This window comes from Phoenix dactylifera, chromosome 18 (assembly GCF_009389715.1).
Source record: "Phoenix dactylifera cultivar Barhee BC4 chromosome 18, palm_55x_up_171113_PBpolish2nd_filt_p, whole genome shotgun sequence".
In the NCBI taxonomy this organism is placed as follows: Eukaryota; Viridiplantae; Streptophyta; class Magnoliopsida; order Arecales; family Arecaceae; genus Phoenix; species Phoenix dactylifera.
The window spans coordinates 8,637,900-8,655,533 of NC_052409.1; the positions used below are offsets into that span (position 1 = coordinate 8,637,900).

At 42.5% G+C, this 17,634-nt stretch overlaps 1 protein-coding gene across 2 annotated transcripts; it reads right to left on the reverse strand.

Annotated features, from left to right (window-relative positions):
• Window positions 1–964: 964 nt before the first annotated feature.
• LOC103721746 (LRR receptor-like serine/threonine-protein kinase SIK1) lies at window positions 965–8,646 on the reverse strand. Of its 2 annotated transcripts, none has more exons than XM_039115600.1 (27): window positions 8,327–8,646; window positions 8,083–8,245; window positions 7,890–7,961; window positions 7,680–7,751; window positions 7,529–7,600; window positions 7,362–7,433; window positions 7,099–7,170; window positions 6,939–7,010; window positions 6,762–6,833; window positions 6,614–6,682; window positions 5,739–5,810; window positions 4,987–5,058; window positions 4,827–4,898; window positions 4,679–4,750; window positions 4,502–4,573; window positions 4,314–4,385; window positions 3,837–3,908; window positions 3,629–3,700; window positions 3,420–3,491; window positions 3,230–3,301; window positions 3,059–3,130; window positions 2,903–2,974; window positions 2,708–2,805; window positions 2,498–2,629; window positions 2,069–2,407; window positions 1,620–1,990; window positions 965–1,505 (listed from the first exon to the last, which is right to left on the reverse strand). In XM_039115600.1, the coding sequence occupies exons 1-27, from the start codon at window positions 8,424–8,426 to the stop codon at window positions 1,158–1,160; spliced, it is 2,988 nt and encodes a 995-aa protein (XP_038971528.1). In that variant the 5' UTR covers window positions 8,427–8,646; the 3' UTR covers window positions 965–1,157. The 2 variants fall into 2 exon arrangements, with proteins under 2 accessions (XP_038971528.1, XP_008810291.2); XM_008812069.4 differs by having other exon boundaries at window positions 2,708–2,781; window positions 8,327–8,645.
• Window positions 8,647–17,634: the final 8,988 nt, after the last annotated feature.

The window sequence follows — 17,634 nt, forward strand, 5'->3', positions numbered from 1 at the left end:
TTAGGTAGGATCAAGGCAGATCAGATATGATCAGGCATGATTGAGTAAGATTGTGTAGCAAGGTTTAGGTTAGATCGCATAAGATTAGGTGATAGTCAAGAGGCTAGATGCAACCAAGTAGGGAGATTATTTTGCATTGCTACATTGTCTACAGTATGCTCCTTGACAAAGGTCAGAAGTGGGTGAAAAAACCAAAGTCATGGAGTCAATGAATGCATAATGACAACCCCTAGCTGAAGAGGTTGAGGAGGCAGCACTCACTTAAGAAATATGTGGTAACATGGTGTGAATATTGATGCAAATATATGTTGTGTTCGAAGTTATTTGTATTACCTTGTATGACAACCAGACTGCATTCAATCAATGCTAAATATGTAGACTCCAGTAAAATTGCACTAGAAGTATCCTGAAAACTAGTAGTTTGTCTTCATTGGCATAGAGCTTAGCTTGAGCGATGAGAGGCTTCTTGTTGGCAATTATTATATAGCCAATCGCAGAGAAATGCTCATTGATATTTAAGCAAGGGTCTCCTTTGACTTCAAACTCACTGCATAATCCAGTTGCAGTCTGCAGAAGAGTTTCGACGTGTTTATTTTATACAAAAGCAAATATGGTGAATTCGTAACTCAGTCTCCGATTAACACTAGATCCTGCTAAGAACCACCACATTAACTCCAGCTGCTACTCCAACTCTTCCTTGTCTTCTGCACTGTACCCAACTTCACATATAGCAGTTCTCCATTTATCCAAGCAATTTGCCATCCCCATCCCATCCATTCCACAACACTCGCATAAATGTTGGCCTCAGGACCACCCTGCAGAGCCAAGTGGACCCACAGGAAGCCATTTCACTGGAGGCATGGGGAGAGTCTTCACTGCTCAACTGCTTTAAATGGGGGATTCATGGGGTATTGAAGGGATTCACGAGATTGTACATGCGCATTCAAACAGTGTACACCTAACATAACACAAACAGATGCCAAATAAGTGCTTTAAGTTTCCAAGGCTATCCATCTGAGATCTTAACAAGCTTAAAGTTCAAAACCCCCATCCTCATGAAGGATGTATGTGTGTTCCCACAGTTACCATCAAAACATCAAAAATACACTGAGACCATCTTTTTTTACTTTCAGCAGGACAAAAACTTTCATCCACTGTCACAGAGTATTCATTGAAATGACTTCGCCAAATCTCACAAACCACTGCCCATCTGATGAGCTGTCGCCGTGGCTCCCTTTAATCTTTACATCTGGACCAGCAGCCAGATAGTGTTTGTAGTCCACTGCCTTTGGTGGCACCAGGCCGGGCTTCAGGCTCGGTGCAGGCAGCAAAGAAACCAGCACTCGAGCGACCTCATGCATGGTAGGCCTATCGGATGGATGCCTCTTTGTGCACAGCAATGCGAGCTGGAATGCCTTTCTGACAAGCCTCATATCCATGCAGGTGACCGACACTTCCGAGTCCACCGCCTCCATTACCGTGTTGTCATCTGCCTTTGAGAGTATCTGAATGTTAAGAACAGCAAATAAACGAGTAGCTAATTAGAACGATGGCACCGTTATCGAATTAAAACAACATGAAGATAGATAGTTCAGAAGGTGCAAATCTGGATAACTGACCAGTTGGTGCAAGTTAGAATCATTGTCGACAGCCTTCTTCCCTGTGAGTAGCTCCAAAAGAACAATGCCAAAGCTATAAACATCAGATTTCTCATTCAGCCTGGAGGTGCGAGCATACTCCGGATCAATGTAGCCAATTGTGCCCAGCACATATGTTGATGCATGAGTTTTGGCAGATGGGATGCATTTGGCTATGCCAAAATCTGAGAGATGTGCCTCAAAGTTCTCATCAAGAAGGATGTTGGAGGACTTCACATCCCGATGAATGATTCTGGGGTTACAATCATGGTGAAGATAGGTTAGGCCCTGGGCAGCACCGACTGCTATTTTAAGGCGCGTGTCCCAGTCAAGCTTCACTTTTTTTGATGGGCCTGAAATAAATAGAAGTAATTAATGATGTATAAATCATGAAAGCAGATGAGAATAATAAGGAAACTAGATGTCCAAACCATGGAGAAGATCCCATAGTGAGCCATTTTCCATGTAATCATAGAACAGAAGGTTTCCATGTGGGGAAAGTGAGTAGCCATGTAAGCTGACGAGATTTCTATGTCTGATGCTTCCAATGGTTTCCAGTTCAGTCTCAAATTCACGAAGATTATGAGGATACTGACTGTAAAGCCGCTTAATAGCAATAGGCTTAGAATTCTTGAGTACACATTTATAGACCGTGCTTGAAGCACCATAGCCAATAATATATTTCTCACTCAAGTTTTCTGTGATCCTCATGATATCTTCATATGTATGAATTGCCATGTCCATTCTGAGAACTACAAGTTTTGGAGCACCTGAACAGAGAATGCTATGGTAAATTACGAACATTGCACAAAGGATAACAGTGTATGCTGACAAACTAAAGAGAGATGGAAGATACATGCCTTGCACAGTTCGGTTTGATCCTTTAATGAACTGCTTTGGTTGACTAGACTTGTATATTGCCACTAACATCATTGATAGCAGTGTAACACAGCCTAGCGTAATGCAGACAACAGCAGCTCGAGAAATGGTGACTGCAGAAAACCATCGAGTTAAATAATCAATGGGAGATGATGCAAAAGATGATAATCATAGTTTGGAGTCGAGAATACCTTTGGATCCATGAAGATCTTGTCCACAAGAGGATCCCAACCAGTTTCCGCACAACATTGGATTTCCTAGGAAACTGAAGGCAGATAATATTAATATTCTGGAAAATCATAACTGTGATGAGAAGAAAGAAGTCGGATTTTCTTTTTCTCTTTTTCTTTGTTATAGAGAGAGAGAGCACTAAATTATTTAGATACCTTTCTCGAGGAAACCTTGAAAAGTTCTTGGAGAGAGGAACATCTCCCGAGAAGTTATTAAATGAAAGGTTCCTGAATACAGATCAAATGCCCAATCATGCAAGTAAATACTTTTCATAGTCTTTGAAGCAAAGAGAACAAGAATGATAAACTTACAAGGAAGATAGGCTGAAGCAATTGGTCAACTGAACCGGTATCTCTCCATATAGATCGTTGTTGTTTAGAATCCTGAAGGCAACTCGACAGGGTATAAACATTTGACTGGAGGAGAACAAGTTCTTCACATGAATACAAAAATAAAAAAGACAAAAATGGATTTGGACTTACAAAGTATCGATGTTCTGCAACTGTCCCAGTTCTTCAGGAATTGGACCAGACAGCTTGTTGCAAGATATATCACTACAGAAGTTTGAATTCATTTAAGCAACTAAAAAACAACATTTCGTACCTACTGCTGTTAAAGCATGATTAGAAGATAATCAATAATAACTGTGCGAAGACATGACTTCATACTTACATGGTTTGAACACTACGCAGATTTCCAAATTCAGCTGGGAGGGGCCCACCGAGATTATTTCTACTTAGGTTCCTGCAATTTTGAGGTAGCAATAATAAGAATGAGACTGAGTGCAGCATGGACTCTGTCAAGAACACTATTAAGCTAAAATCTGAAACCACATACAAAACATCTTACAACTTAAAGAAACAGTCTAGTCTCTGACTTACAGCTCAAGAAGGTGCTCCAGATCACCAATAGAATCAGGAATGGGACCGGAAAAATGATTGTTGGATAGATCCCTATAGTAAGAAGATGAGGAAAGAGGGGGGGGGGGATGAACATGTGAGAATAATGGACCCGGGGCGTGACAGAACACACTTAAGATGGCTAATTTTAACAAACACTTCAGACATCAGAAAAGCAGTAATCTCTTACAGGGTATCAAGATTGATAATTCGGCCTAATTCCCAGGGAACTTTGCCCTTAAAGTTGTTTGATGAGAAGTTCCTGCAATTTTGACAGAATGAAGATCATAAGCATTTGAAGCTTCGTAAAGGGGGTGGTGGGCTGTACAGAGTGGCTCACAAATCAGCTCAAGATATTAGCTCAAATATACTAATACCCATGATTGGTCGTACCGATCCGAACCAGACGGTATGGGCCATACTGTATCATACTTGATATGGGAGACGTACTGACACTTGGTACGCCGAAAAGATTTCGTACCATATCATATCGACACAGTACTAGTGTGGCACTGATACGGGGTCCGATACCGAGACGGTGGACCTTGCTAATACCAAATGCTTGTGTTTGAGCTTATTGTAGAAACAGTATCTCTATTAGTGTTCATTCTGATTAAGTGTAAATAGTATTTTTATTTAATGGGGAAGTTTCATAGATGGAACTTACAAATAGGTCAGGCTCTCTAACTTCTGAAACTGCAATGGGATCGAACCATTCAACCTATTACCATGCACATTACTGAAAAACACCACAAATATCCAGCATTACAGATATCCAAAAAAATAATTCAAGCCACAAATATCCAATACTCCAACATTACAAAAACAATAATTCATGCCACAAAGAAACCTCACAATTTATTCAACGCAGTACAGGAGCTGATATTCTGAGGAATTGGACCCTCAAGGTTGTTATTGGCAAGATTCCTGTTACAGAGATACTGAAATTGGTAAATACCTGACCATGTACAGATATTGTTTCCAAAAGCATTTCAAGGATTTTAAATGAGCTATAATGCCACAAATTCTCACAATTCAAACAGCTCTTCAAGTTTTCCAAGCTCAGCTGGAATAGTACCTACTAGCTTGTTGTCATTTAGTTGCCTGTACAATTGATAAGATTAGCAAGTATACACAAAGTTAATGAAGAACTGACTGTAACACAGGAAAAGGCCCTCACAGATAGCTAAGTTTTGTCATGTTTCCCAACTCAGGAGGGATTGGTCCGGTAAGCTTGTTTCCATGTAAGTACCTGGGAGACAGACGTCATGAAAAGGAGTTTATAAAACAGCACAGTAAGCTTTGCATACATAAAGCAAGAGTAACTGATCAAAACTCACAGCTTGCCCGTGTAGGACAGATTGCCAAGTATTGGTGGAATGGTTCCAACCAGTTCATTTTCACTTAAATCCCTGAAAATAAAAGCAGATCGCACATGTCATGGTGACTACACTCAAAAACCAATCTGCAACACTGACTTTACATATGAAGCATATCAGCAACCATTAGGTTGCTAAATATGATGAATGACCTTAATATAGCTCATAACTTGCAAGTTCAAAAAAGATTAAGTACTTGAAATCTTGTAAAGAACAGGGGAACAGAGCAAGTCTGGAACTTGTAGCATGACAAGCACTTGGTAACATACCAAGCAGAACCAAACTGTTGTTCATTGATTAGAATGTAACTGATTCTATTCTACAAGAGCAACAAATATAACAGCTTCCAGCTAACATGTATCTGCTGATACACTTTAACAGACAACTAGTTGAGATTCTTTTCTTACAGGTTAGGCTTTCTCGCATGTGTGAATGCCAACTTACTGTTTATATGAATATTCAATAGTTAGTAGTGCCCAAGTCATACCTACATTATATATAATTTTGTGGGTACATTAAATTTAAGCTCCAGTTAATTAGAAAGAAAAATGTTATAGTGATTCATTGTTAACATTTTGGCAATGTGCAGGAGGATTTGGAGATATGTTAGTCAGTAATGTCCCAAGCAATATGGTCCAAAAAGACTCGTTAAGGCAGCAAAAGAAATATAATATGGAAAATGAATTAGGAAAGAAAAAGTAATGTCTGCTTACAATACTGCAAGAGCTTGCATGAGGCCAATCACCTCCGGAATCTTCCCTGTGAGTCTATTTCCTTGAAGGGACCTACAATCAGAATATAGACAATGAATGGACGAGTGATTAGTCCCAAAATTATCACAATACATGAAAAAATGAGTACAGTAATGATAGACTCTGAATCATTGAAAATTCTCAAATTTTTTCAACTTTTTTATTTTTATTTATTAATTATTCATTCACAAATATTTCAAGAATCACTCAAAAATTGCAAGCCAATGGTGTTCTGTGCTGCCAATGATCGTGGTGTATTTACTATGTTTACAGCTCACCATCCATATCACTTCCATCCTTGTTTTCAGATGAATAAAAATACAGATACCTAAACAGTATGACATTCTTTAGTTCTGTTAATACTTCTAGTATTAATGTATTATATATCCAATTTCTATCCAGACTTCTCAGGATATTTAAGAATTTTGGATCTTTGTTTTCAGCCAAATTGCTCCCAAAAACTGCACTTGTGACTGCAGATAAGAGAACAAATTAATCAGAGATCTGTTTTCAGCAAACTTTCCCATCCATTGCAATCTAAGAAATTGTGCAAAGAAAAGGCACGAGGTGCAGATAAATAACACAATTTATTATACACAATTGTGCACTCAATAGATGGGAGAAGTGAACATCCACAGCTTTAGCAGCTATTGACACGAATTTCTATGCAAGAAGTCATATATTAATCCTATAACACCTTTCACGTGAACAGAACCAGTGCACTAAATGAGCATTTAAAGCTTATTCTTTAAAATGAAAATGCCACCAAGGAACAACCAGTTCTCTTTTTTATCCAACTCATAAAAGTACATCCAAAAAGGTAGGAATATACTTACAGTGTAGCTACTTGCAGGAAACCAATATTGTAAGGAATCTCTCCCGTGATTTGATTGTATGATATATCCCTGTTATTCAGGAACAAGATTAAATAACCAATTCCATTCTTCTACAAGAAGAAGCAAACTTACAGCAGAATTAGCATACAAGATCTCAAAACTGGTACAGTTGCCTATGCTATCTGGAATGGTTCCTGTGAGGTTATTGCCCCTTACATCACTGCATTAAGGATACAAACATGAATCAATATGACCAGAAGGTCAACAAATTGAGGAATCAAAATCAGCAACACGAACAAATGCATCAAAGGCAGCAATCACATACAAATACCACAGGCCGGTCAATTGGCACATGTCCGGCGACAAAGTTCCAGAGAGCGAATTACCCCGTAAGCCTCTGAAAAGAAACACCAGCATCTCAATTAGCAGCAGAAAATGGTTTCTGATGAAAACCGTTTAGCTACAAAGGACTGTTAAGTGCTCACAGGTACTGCAGCACTTCATTCCAGTAAATAAGCCGAGGTATGTCTCCAGTAAGCTGGTTCTGGGCTAAGTCCCTGTCCAGATTGGCAACACCAAGTCCAAAAACTTCACTTAATGTCTAAAGATTATGTCAAAGAAACAGAAGATATAAACCATACACCCAAAAAAATAAAAAAGAGAAGAAAATGGAATCACCAAGACAGTCTAAAGAGCAGCAAAAGAACAAAAGAAAAACAGCAAAACAAAACAAAACAAAAATACTCACAGAGTTTTGAGGTTTGGAATTTGGGATAATGTTGAAGGAATGGGGCCTGTCAGCTGGTTGTTCTTCAGGTTCCTGCATTGAAATATCCATTAGCTAAACAAAGGACTCTTATTTTCTTCAAAAAAAACAGCAAATATAGATAAAATTATTCGCAGCGGTCAGCTTACAATTCCTCGAGCTGCTTCAGCTTGGATATCGAAAAGGGAATATCCCCATAGAGTGCATTCCCAGATAAATCCCTACAAATTTGCCACACAATATTTACAAACGATGGGTAAGCTAAGAACACCAAATGAAAGGACTAGTTTCTAGTAGTACAGGTGTTTTAGAGACACGCAATCCCCAATCTCGTCCGGGATTTGACCTGTAAGCTTGTTCCCCTTCAAATCTCTGCACCCCACCAACAAATAAAGTAAGATTTAGGTACATATTAATGAAGAAACTCGGTTCAAGAAGTGGGGAAGCGAAGGGGTCCGGTAATATTAAAATAGTAGGCAGGGGGTTTAAAGTGAATAAAAGAAGACATACATGGATTGCAAGCTCTTCAGCTCCCCGACCGCGGGCGAGATCTCCCCTCCCAGGTTTAGATTCGATAAGTTCCTTCACCCCAGAACACACACACACACACACACCCAACAAAAAAGTATTAATAAAAAAGGACAATAGAAGGGAATTAACGCAACGCGAAGAATATGAGGAAGAGAAGGACGGGGGGGGATACAGGGAAACGACGGCGGAGGTGAGGCTGTCGCAGACGACGCCTCTCCAGGCGCAGTGGTCGTCGCTGCTGCGGTTGGCGTCGCCGCCGGCTGCGACGGGGTTCCAGTCCAGCAGCACGTTGACCACGTTGCTGAACGACGCCTTCAGCGCCATCAAAGCCCTCCCTGAAGCCACCACCAAAACTAGCCGTTAAGATTTTTTTTTCCAACAAAAAAAAAAAAGCGAAAGAGAGAACTAACGAAGACCTTCATCTGAGAACGAGGAAACGGCCGGGAAGAAGGCCAACAGAAACGCCATTGAAACCAACAAACGTAGCATCTCCTTCCTCCTCTCTTCCATTGCCATTCCAAGCTCAAGACAACACCAGAGATCACAGAGAGAGAAGTAGCATTGGAGTGTTCTACATTCTCAACTCAACGAGGAGGAGAGCGGGGGGATAAGGAAGAGGGATGGGGAATTGCCGAAACGGGAAAGGCGCAGGGAGGCGAAGGCCGTAAGCACCAAAATGGCGGTGGCGACAGCGACGTGACTGTTCATTTCGCGTGGGGGGGTCACCACAGCCGCTCTCTCTATCTCTAGACCCAGGCCCAGGGTACGGCTGGCCGCAGAGAGCCTCCATTATATCTTTTGCAGTCCCTACCAACCTACTACTGCTAATACTAGTACTAGTATTAGCATCTATACTTTTCTTTTGTTTTTGTTGCTCGTAACCTCGTCAGAGAACTTTCTTAGTGATACAAATCCTTTGTAAAAATAAAAGTTTAGTAATTTCCGTTAAGTATCGTAGAAAAGAACCATGATTTTTTTTTTTTTGCTTTGACAAAGAACCATGATTCGGAGCCATTAGTACCGGGAGGCAGGACGGCCTTGGGAAGCACAGTGTCCGCAAACAAAGCACTGAACCGGAATGGCTTTTTATTTGAAACTGCTGCGAGGAAGAGCATTACATCCATAGTAGGTAAATGATGTGCCACTGTGGGTGAACCACCGAAATGTACACTGGTCTCCTTGGCGGAATTGCTCTCCCGGGTAAAATAAGTACTATTGGTCAATGGAAAGAATGAAGGTGCTGCTGACTGCACCACGGAGAGAGAGAGAGAGAGACTCTCATGGAGACTATGGAGGGTAGCATCTCGGTATGGTGTAGACTCACGTAATATGCTAACGACTAGTATGATTGAAAATATTATTCGTGCTTTCCTGAGATGCTTTAGATTATGATTGGCTATTATTATTTAGAGTAAATTATGAAATCCTACCAAATTTATGGTTATTATACTTATATGCAGTAATTTATAAAACCTACACACTTACTTTGCCTAAATTAAAAGCATTAGTGAATCTATTTATTTTATTTAAAAAATCAAAAGTACCTTTAAATAAAAAGGATACATACTTTTTTTTTTTTTTTTTGATGTCCTTTGATGGCTGTTATATTAAATAAAATTATTTTAGTCATTTTAAAAGATTTTTTTTAATGTTGCATTTGGATTTTTTTAAAAATTAATGATTTGATTAATATTTTGTTAAATTATGAGTCAAAATATTTGATAAAAATAAATCAAGAGAAGATAAGTCTAGTTTTTCATATTATTGGATGTAAGTATAAATGGTGTTTTTTTTTGGTAAGTCGGATATATCATACCCTTCTAACATGAATACATCGAAGAAAGTCAGAAAAAAAAGATAATGAAAAGAAGGTGGAGCACTCTCGTAGCTCTCACAAATCCAGCCGTCGAAGTGCTGTGCAATGAACGAGGTAACCCAATTAGCTGCACTGTTTGCCTCACGATAAGCATAAAAAACCTGGAAGGCCACATAGTCCCTTAGGAGGTCTCTGATGTCCTGTAGTAGTGAGTACTCATCCCCTACTCTTACACAGCTCTGAATCCACTTGATCACAGTAGCTGAATCACCTTCCAAATAGATGTGCTCGGCCTCCAACCTAACCCACACATAGGCGTTTTCTTTCCAAGCAGCTCTAAGCTTGGCTCCTAAAATAGAATTATCATAGAGTCGGCTCACCCCAGCTACGATCAGTCTACAGTCAGTGTCACTGATCACAAAACTAGCATCTCCTCGACCCTCCTCTTCATATATACTTCCGTCGAAGTTCACCATGTGGAAGCTCGAGGATGAGGGCTCCCAAAAGCGGAGAATCGTCCAAGTAGCTCCAAGAGCTGAGTGGGGGCCCTGATGTCCCTAACTGTTCCAGAACCTCTGATAGCCTGTGTCTGAATGAACTCCTATGCCAACATAACCGCCCTAGCTGCCATGGTCCTCAAGCTCTGCCTCTGTCCCTTAAAGGTTCTAGCATTTTTGTCAAGCCATGTGTGATATGTAGCATAGGCGGCAATAACACCCCCAAAAAATCGTGACCGATCTGCTGATGGATCCCTCTAGATAATCAAGAAAGGATACCACCAAGGTTAAAGTCTGTGAGAACCTCTAGTTGCCACCTGCCACACCTAGGTCGCTCTTAGATAGCTGAACAATACGTGCTCGATGGTCTCCTCCTCCTCCCTGCACCAATCACAAGTGGGCTGGAGACACGAACCCCATTTGCTCACCCTAGATCTGCAAGTCAAACTCCGGATCCTACTATCAGGTCCTCCTCTCCGAGGCACGAGAATGGCTAGGATCCTCTTCGCTAACTGGTCCCCAAACATACGTCGGACTCGAACATCATCACACTTTGAGGTCACACACTTTGAGGATAGAGCTCTCTACATCAACCATCCTGGGTCATAATCGAATAGGAATATCCAATACCCAAGAGTCGTTGACCACATCAATCGACTGGCCATCCCCAACTGTCCACTGAATTTGGGCCAACACCTCCGGGGCATGAGAGCACATCTCTCGCCAAATGAAAGAGCTACGGTGATCAGCCTAAGAGTCAGTCGTCGAAGTTTGGTCACCATACTTGGCCTTCATCAAGGAGCTCCATAAATTATTCGGCTCAAGCAAGAATCAAGCCACATGTCTGGCTGCCATAACCTCCCTCGTTAGCAAAGAGCAGATACCCAACCCTACGGTCATGGGGCTGACAGACTATCTCCTAAGCTACAAGATAAAGTCCTCTCTTGCCATCATGCTCACCCGAAATACAGTTCCTGAACAAATGCTCCACCTTCACAAGCAGAGACCTAGGCATGGTTGTGTGAGTCATCAAATAGATCGGATTGAATTAAGTACCGATCCGACTAGAGTCACTCTACTCATCATGGAGAACTCTCTCGCTTGCCACCCCTCCAGCCTCTGCTCGATGCCCTGCTCGATCTCGCTGCACTCTATCGCTTGTAATCTCCTCCCAGTAATGGGGACACCTAGGTATTTCCAGCTGCCATCTTGCTTATCCATACCCAAGAACTCCCTGATGCCAATCCAGAGCTGCTGCTTGGTCTTCGGACTGAAGAGGACAACGAATTTGGATAGGTTGACCCACTAACCAGATGCAAAGCAGTAGAGTGATGTGAGAATCTGGTTAGCAAGTAATCATCCATAAAGAGAAGATGAGAGATTAGCTCGGCGAGCGATGTGGGCCTGTAGGCCTCAAGATCCTGCGACGTCGTGGTAGCCTAGAGAGCTCCAAAGAGGAAGTCAGTACAAATAATAACAAGATAAGGGGACAGAGAAAAACCTTGCCGAAGGCTGATAGTAGAGTGGAAGAACGTTGTAGGCTTGTCATTCACCAAAATGGCAAAGGTCGGATCCTGAATGCAACCCATAATCCACTGGATTCACACCTCGTGGAATCCAAAGCTCGCCAAGGAGGAGGACAGAAAGCTCTAGGTCATTCGGTCATAGGCGTACTCCATATCTAGCTTGACTCCCATTAGGCTCCGTCGACCCTGTGTTCTCTATAGGTCTTGCATAAACTCCCATATTATCAAAATATTATCAAATATGCTCCTGCCTCCCACAAAGGCCTCCTACTCTAACCTAATAAGTCTGGAAAGAATTTCTCTGAATCTGGCTACCAATACCCTTACAATGACCTTGTATAAGGTAGAGCACAGACTAATAGGCCTGTAATGGCCCAACTCAGTAGCATCCAATCTCTTGGGAATCAAAGTAACAAAAGTTCTCTTCCATTCTTGAGGCATTACAGATGTATAAAAGAACTACTGAATAAAAGCCACCACTTCATGTTGGACGATAGGCCAGTATCTCCTGAAGAATTGAAGAGGAAAACCACTGGCCCAGAAGCTTTGTCTTCAGCCGTAGACCAGACGGCCTCATGAATATCTCTGATCGTAATCGGCCTAATGAGATCATCATTCTCGACTCCGAGACTCTTCCCTTAGGCATGGGGCCAAAGGATGGATTATCACTCTCCTGCTGGCATGTCCATCTCAATCTGAAAAAATACATCAACTCTTGGCAAATGCTCCCTGCATCCTCACTCACTAGCCACCACTATCTCTAATGCTCTGGATCCTATTTCTCTATCTTCTAGTAATAGTCGACTGATAGAAGAATTTGATATTCTGGTCATCCTCCAAAATTTACTACACCTAGAACTTCTACCGTGAGAAGGTCTCCTATTGGTGCAAAAGCAAGTAATACATGGACAGTTGTGCATAAAGTTTGGTCAAGTCCCTAGGCAAAAGTTCTCCATCCCTCTCCACCTTAGCTTGGAATGAGGCAATGGAACCTTTAGTCTCCTCCAGCCTTCTAGTGATGTCCCCAACCTCTTCTCTAGTCCACCTTTGAGTAGCTTGAGCTTGTGAGTAGCTTGATATATCACATTCCCCTGACCGCTGTACTCCAGACCTCCTTGACAATATCCTAGGAGCGCGGGTATGACAACCAAACATTCTCGAAGCAAAAGGGGGTTTGATGAGGGATGGCGGCGACGATGCTGATGAGGATCGAGATATGGTCCAATCCAATGTGAGCCATGTGTTGAACATGGAAGTTCGGAAAGCGCTGGATCCACCCCACCATAGTGAAGGCCTTATCGATCCTCTCCTAAACTCTCGCTCACCTCTGCCGGTTGTTATACCAAGTGAACCTTGACCCAGTGAATCCTAAATCCACAAGTTCGTTGGTAGAAATGAAGCTCTAGAACTCCATAACCTCAGTCTTGCCTAAGAGCACTTTCCCCCTTGCTTCTTGGTTAGCCTGTCAATACAATTAAAGTCTCCGACCACTAAGAAAGGAATTTCCTACTAGATCATGCACGATACCTCGCTCCAAAGCTCTCGACACACCCTGTAATCCGTACTGGCATGCACAGCAGATAACTACCAAGGATTGCCATTACCTTCAATAATTACCATAATAGCTTGCTGGTTACACTTATGAAAAATGTTGAAGGTGACAAAGCCCAACCTCCACACCACTACAATGCCCCTGGATAAACCCGAAGACTCAATAGCAAAAAAATCCTAAGAGGGAGGGAAACGACGCCTTGCCAACTGAAGACTCCATTCTGATAGAATTGTTTTAAGAAGAATGCACACATTCGGCCTATTCAAGTGCACAAGTCTTCTAAAGATGGCCGGGAAAGAAGGCTTCCCTTGCCCTCTACAATTCTAAATCAATATCTTCATATCAGGCTATTGAGTCCTCCACTGGATCTTTACATAAATCTTGTTCTTTGGTCCCCACTTGGCCGACAACATCCCTTCTACCACGCTCGGCCAACCCACAATAAGCATCTTCACCAGCCGAGTTGCATAACCCCTTTGTCAAACCTGGCTTGAGTTTCCTCACCACCCTCCCATGGCTAGTTGTCGCTGCCTTGAGGTCCAACCCCTTGAGTCAACAAGGTCTGCAGCCGAATTGGGCTTCGTCGACGTCCTCCAAGCCTCTGGCCGTTGAAGCGCACGACCGGGCAAAGTTGAGCCACCACCCATTTCTCCAGCTTTCATGCTTCCCTCCGACGCCATGGCTTCCTCCATATTGGCCGATGCCCCCTCACCGAATGGAAGAGCAGAGGGCATCGAGGCATGGAGGTGCTCCAAGAAGAAACCACCCCCTCCTTCAGGGAAGGGGGGTCACTAGTTTCCTAGGGCTCGCCCCCCACTGGGCCGGGGACAGGTCAGTCTCTCCTAGGCCTGAAGGCCTCCGATCTACTAGTGGCCTTCTAGCTCGCTTGAGGTGGCCCGCTCCCGATGCGGCCTCCTACATTTCCACATCCACGGCCCAGGCCCATTGGCCCGGTCTATAGTGACCATCATTTGGGGTCAGCCCGCTTCAGCGATTGAGTCGACTCCACTTTCCGATTCAAACCTGGGTTGACTCGCTCCTTCCGCAACCTAAGCCGAGTCCAGAACGCGGTAACCCTTCTCCGCTTTAGCGACCTTAAATGGCTTCTGCTAGCCGTCCAAATTCGTTGACGAGCTAGGCAACCTCGACCGATTCCTTAGCGAACTCGACCCTAATTGGGATGAATTGGAGCTCGAGTTGGACTCCAGGGCTGACTCGGTCATCTTCCTCAGCGCCTCCTACTTCTCAACGGTCTTGGTTGCCAGATCTTGGTCGTTGCAAGCCAAGGTCCAAACACCGACTTCCCCACTGGCTCCAATCCTTCCTCTTCCGTCGACATCGCATCCTCTAATTCCATTTTCACCACCATGGGCATCGGTGAAACCCTAGCTCGCCCTTAGTCTTCCCCCTCCATCATCGGCTCTCCGAATCCAGATCCGAGGGATGAGTGGGTCAAGGATGTTGATCTCCACCTTCACACGGGCATAACACAATTTTCAAAGGTGCTTAGTGAAGTTGTGAAGCACTACCGACCAGCCGGCTTTAGCCGTGATCTTCAAAATCGAGATCTTCTCCTAGTATTCTATGGCCAGGCATGGCAATCGGACCTAGACCAAGGTCATTTAATCTTGTCTCTTTCCAGAATAAAGTCTAAAACCCAAGGTTTCATGGCTAGCAGCTGCCTGGCTACTAGCCACGGGTTGTCGGCAAGGGTAGCATTCCGATCGTTTTCTTGCCGGAAGCGGAAGACGTGGTGCTCCTCCACCAATGGAAATATCACGACGTCGTAGTCTAGCTTTCCTGTGGTCTTGAGATCCTGAGTCAGCCATTCCACCAGAATCCTCCGCCCCAAGCTTCGCACGATGATCGTCGTCGACTCCTAGGCTTCTCTCGAGACTTAGACACGATCCTCTGGCAGTTCTAGCACTCTAGTGAAACTCCTTTGAAGCGTCTCGAGTTTCTCATCGGTGATCCGGTGACTCATCCAAGCAAGTTACTTGAGAGGCCCTTGAACCACGCCGGACCAAGTCTGACTCTTTTCATCTTGTCCCCGGTTCATCCGATCCTTGCCGCTGGGAGCCTCCTTTGTTGTCTTCAACTTTCGGTCACCTATGAGTCGCAACCAACACTCGTTCGACGATATGACCCAGATACAACATAATTCTCAAAGCACTCGCGACTCAGAGCGCGATGATGCACTCTTAAAACCCTAACCACCAGGGAACAATGTTTAATAATGCACGGCGGAGCAACAAGGCCTCCCTCCGCTTTATTCTCACGTATTGGCATCATGGTAGGGGCTTCGACTGGCGTTCCTTTCTTGGCGACAGTAGGATACCATGGAAGAGCATGGAGGGAGGCCATTACTTAATCTTTTTTGTCCGTCAAATCGTCTTCCTTCAAATAAAAAATCTGAACAATGACATAACAATGGACAATCCTCACAAATAACCTTCACGCGACAAGCTTTAGTTCATAACAATAGGCAGAATTTTTTTTTTGTACAGGCCATGGAGCACCTTTGAAAGGGGAAGGGAATGCAACTGCTCCAGGTTGTTTTAGTGGATGTATTGGATATTTTTCTTTTAATGCATTGATCTGGCAAGATATGATTGGAAGTGTGAGTTGGACATAAAAGTTGAGTCAAAAATAAGAGTCTATCTGTTGAAGACCCAAGTTATGACAAGGTAACATCAGATGAATTCGAAAATTATTTCCTGCATTTCTATTAGATCCTAGATTAACTATATTTGTAATAACACAAACATATTAAGATTAATAATCCATCCAAAAATTAATACATTATTTCAAAGGATTTAGGCCCAAACCCGACCTAATCAGTCTTAGCTTGATTCAAGTTCCGAATCTGTACTGGTCTGCATCGAGCCCATTTCCAGATCTACCGGTCTTATGTAGCAATCAATGATCGGTGCATTACATGGATGGTTGGTGGTGGCCAATCATTTTCTTCAACATATGACCAGTGATCTGAGCGATGATTGAAATATGTGGCCTCTAGCATTTTTCTTAGTACTAATTAACTGTTGTTGGAAAGAAGAACACAACTAAAAATAATTACTAATCAGATTTGTTGCAATCAATACCCAACCTTAGTTCGGATAGTATAGCCCCTTGCCATTTTAGACAAGGGAGAGATTTGATCTCAAAAGACTATGGCCCTTGCTTCGACCTCCAAGTATACTAAATCCTGCTTTCACAAATAGCGGCCTAGTCGAGGTTTGGGCCCTGGTCTACGTGGGATTGAGTGGCAGAGGTTGGGGAATAGCCTCTCCTTCTCCCAAAAAGAACAAGAAGAAAGAAAAGAAAAAAATTCAAACCATTCCAGTTAATAGAGAGAATGATAAAATAAAAAGAAAAAAAATAATAAAATATATATATATATATAATATTTATGACAATCGAACTATTGACTTACATCCATAAGTAAAAACGATGTAAAAGTTTAATTACGAAAACTAAGAGATCAAGAGTATAAGATTTTCTCTCAAACCCTATTTCTCAATATACTCGAATTTTAGAGCATTCGATTATTCTCTTCTTTTAGAATTACAAGAAAATATAATAGAGTAAGCTAATTTAGATTCGAATAAAATGTTTTACAATAATCAGGTTAGTCTGACCTATGAGACTGTTAACTATTCATGCAACCCAAACAAAATAGTTGAGGGGCGGGGCTTTATTTGCTTCGCTCCCCAAAAAAAAAAAAAGCTTATAAATTTAAGACAAAAATATACTCATTAAAAAAAATCATTAATGAGAAATACTGTAATTTCATTACAACCGTTATGTACTTTGAATCATCCTTTTATCTTAAACAAAAACCTAGCTCAGCACCCGTGGTTTTTTTTTTGGCTATACAAAAGAAAAGAGGGGGGTGAGGAGGATCTCACCTGCGTAGCAACCTCCATTGGGTCTCCTTTCCGTTGGAGAATGTTCGATACGGATAGATAAGTTTTACTCATACTTTTTCTATCCGTGGAGGAACTCCATCAACGTGGCAGCCTTTTCCACATATGAGTACGCCACATCAGTACCATCTAAGTACTGGCAGATCAGATGGTGACTCCACCGGATAAACTAAGCGGAAGACATTCGGTCTCTATATTTAATCAAGGTTCGTGTGTTTCAAACTTGGGCTATTTCGATGAAATTTTAGTCCTATCCCAACCGTGCTATTAGCACCCGTGGTTCAAACAGCCGAAGCGCGCTCAGATAAGGCTGATTGCAGGTGTAAGAAGAGACAGGATCAGATAAACTCCAGTCCGACAAGGCGCGTGACCCCTAGCCTTCCTCGGCGCCCAAATAGCCTCCA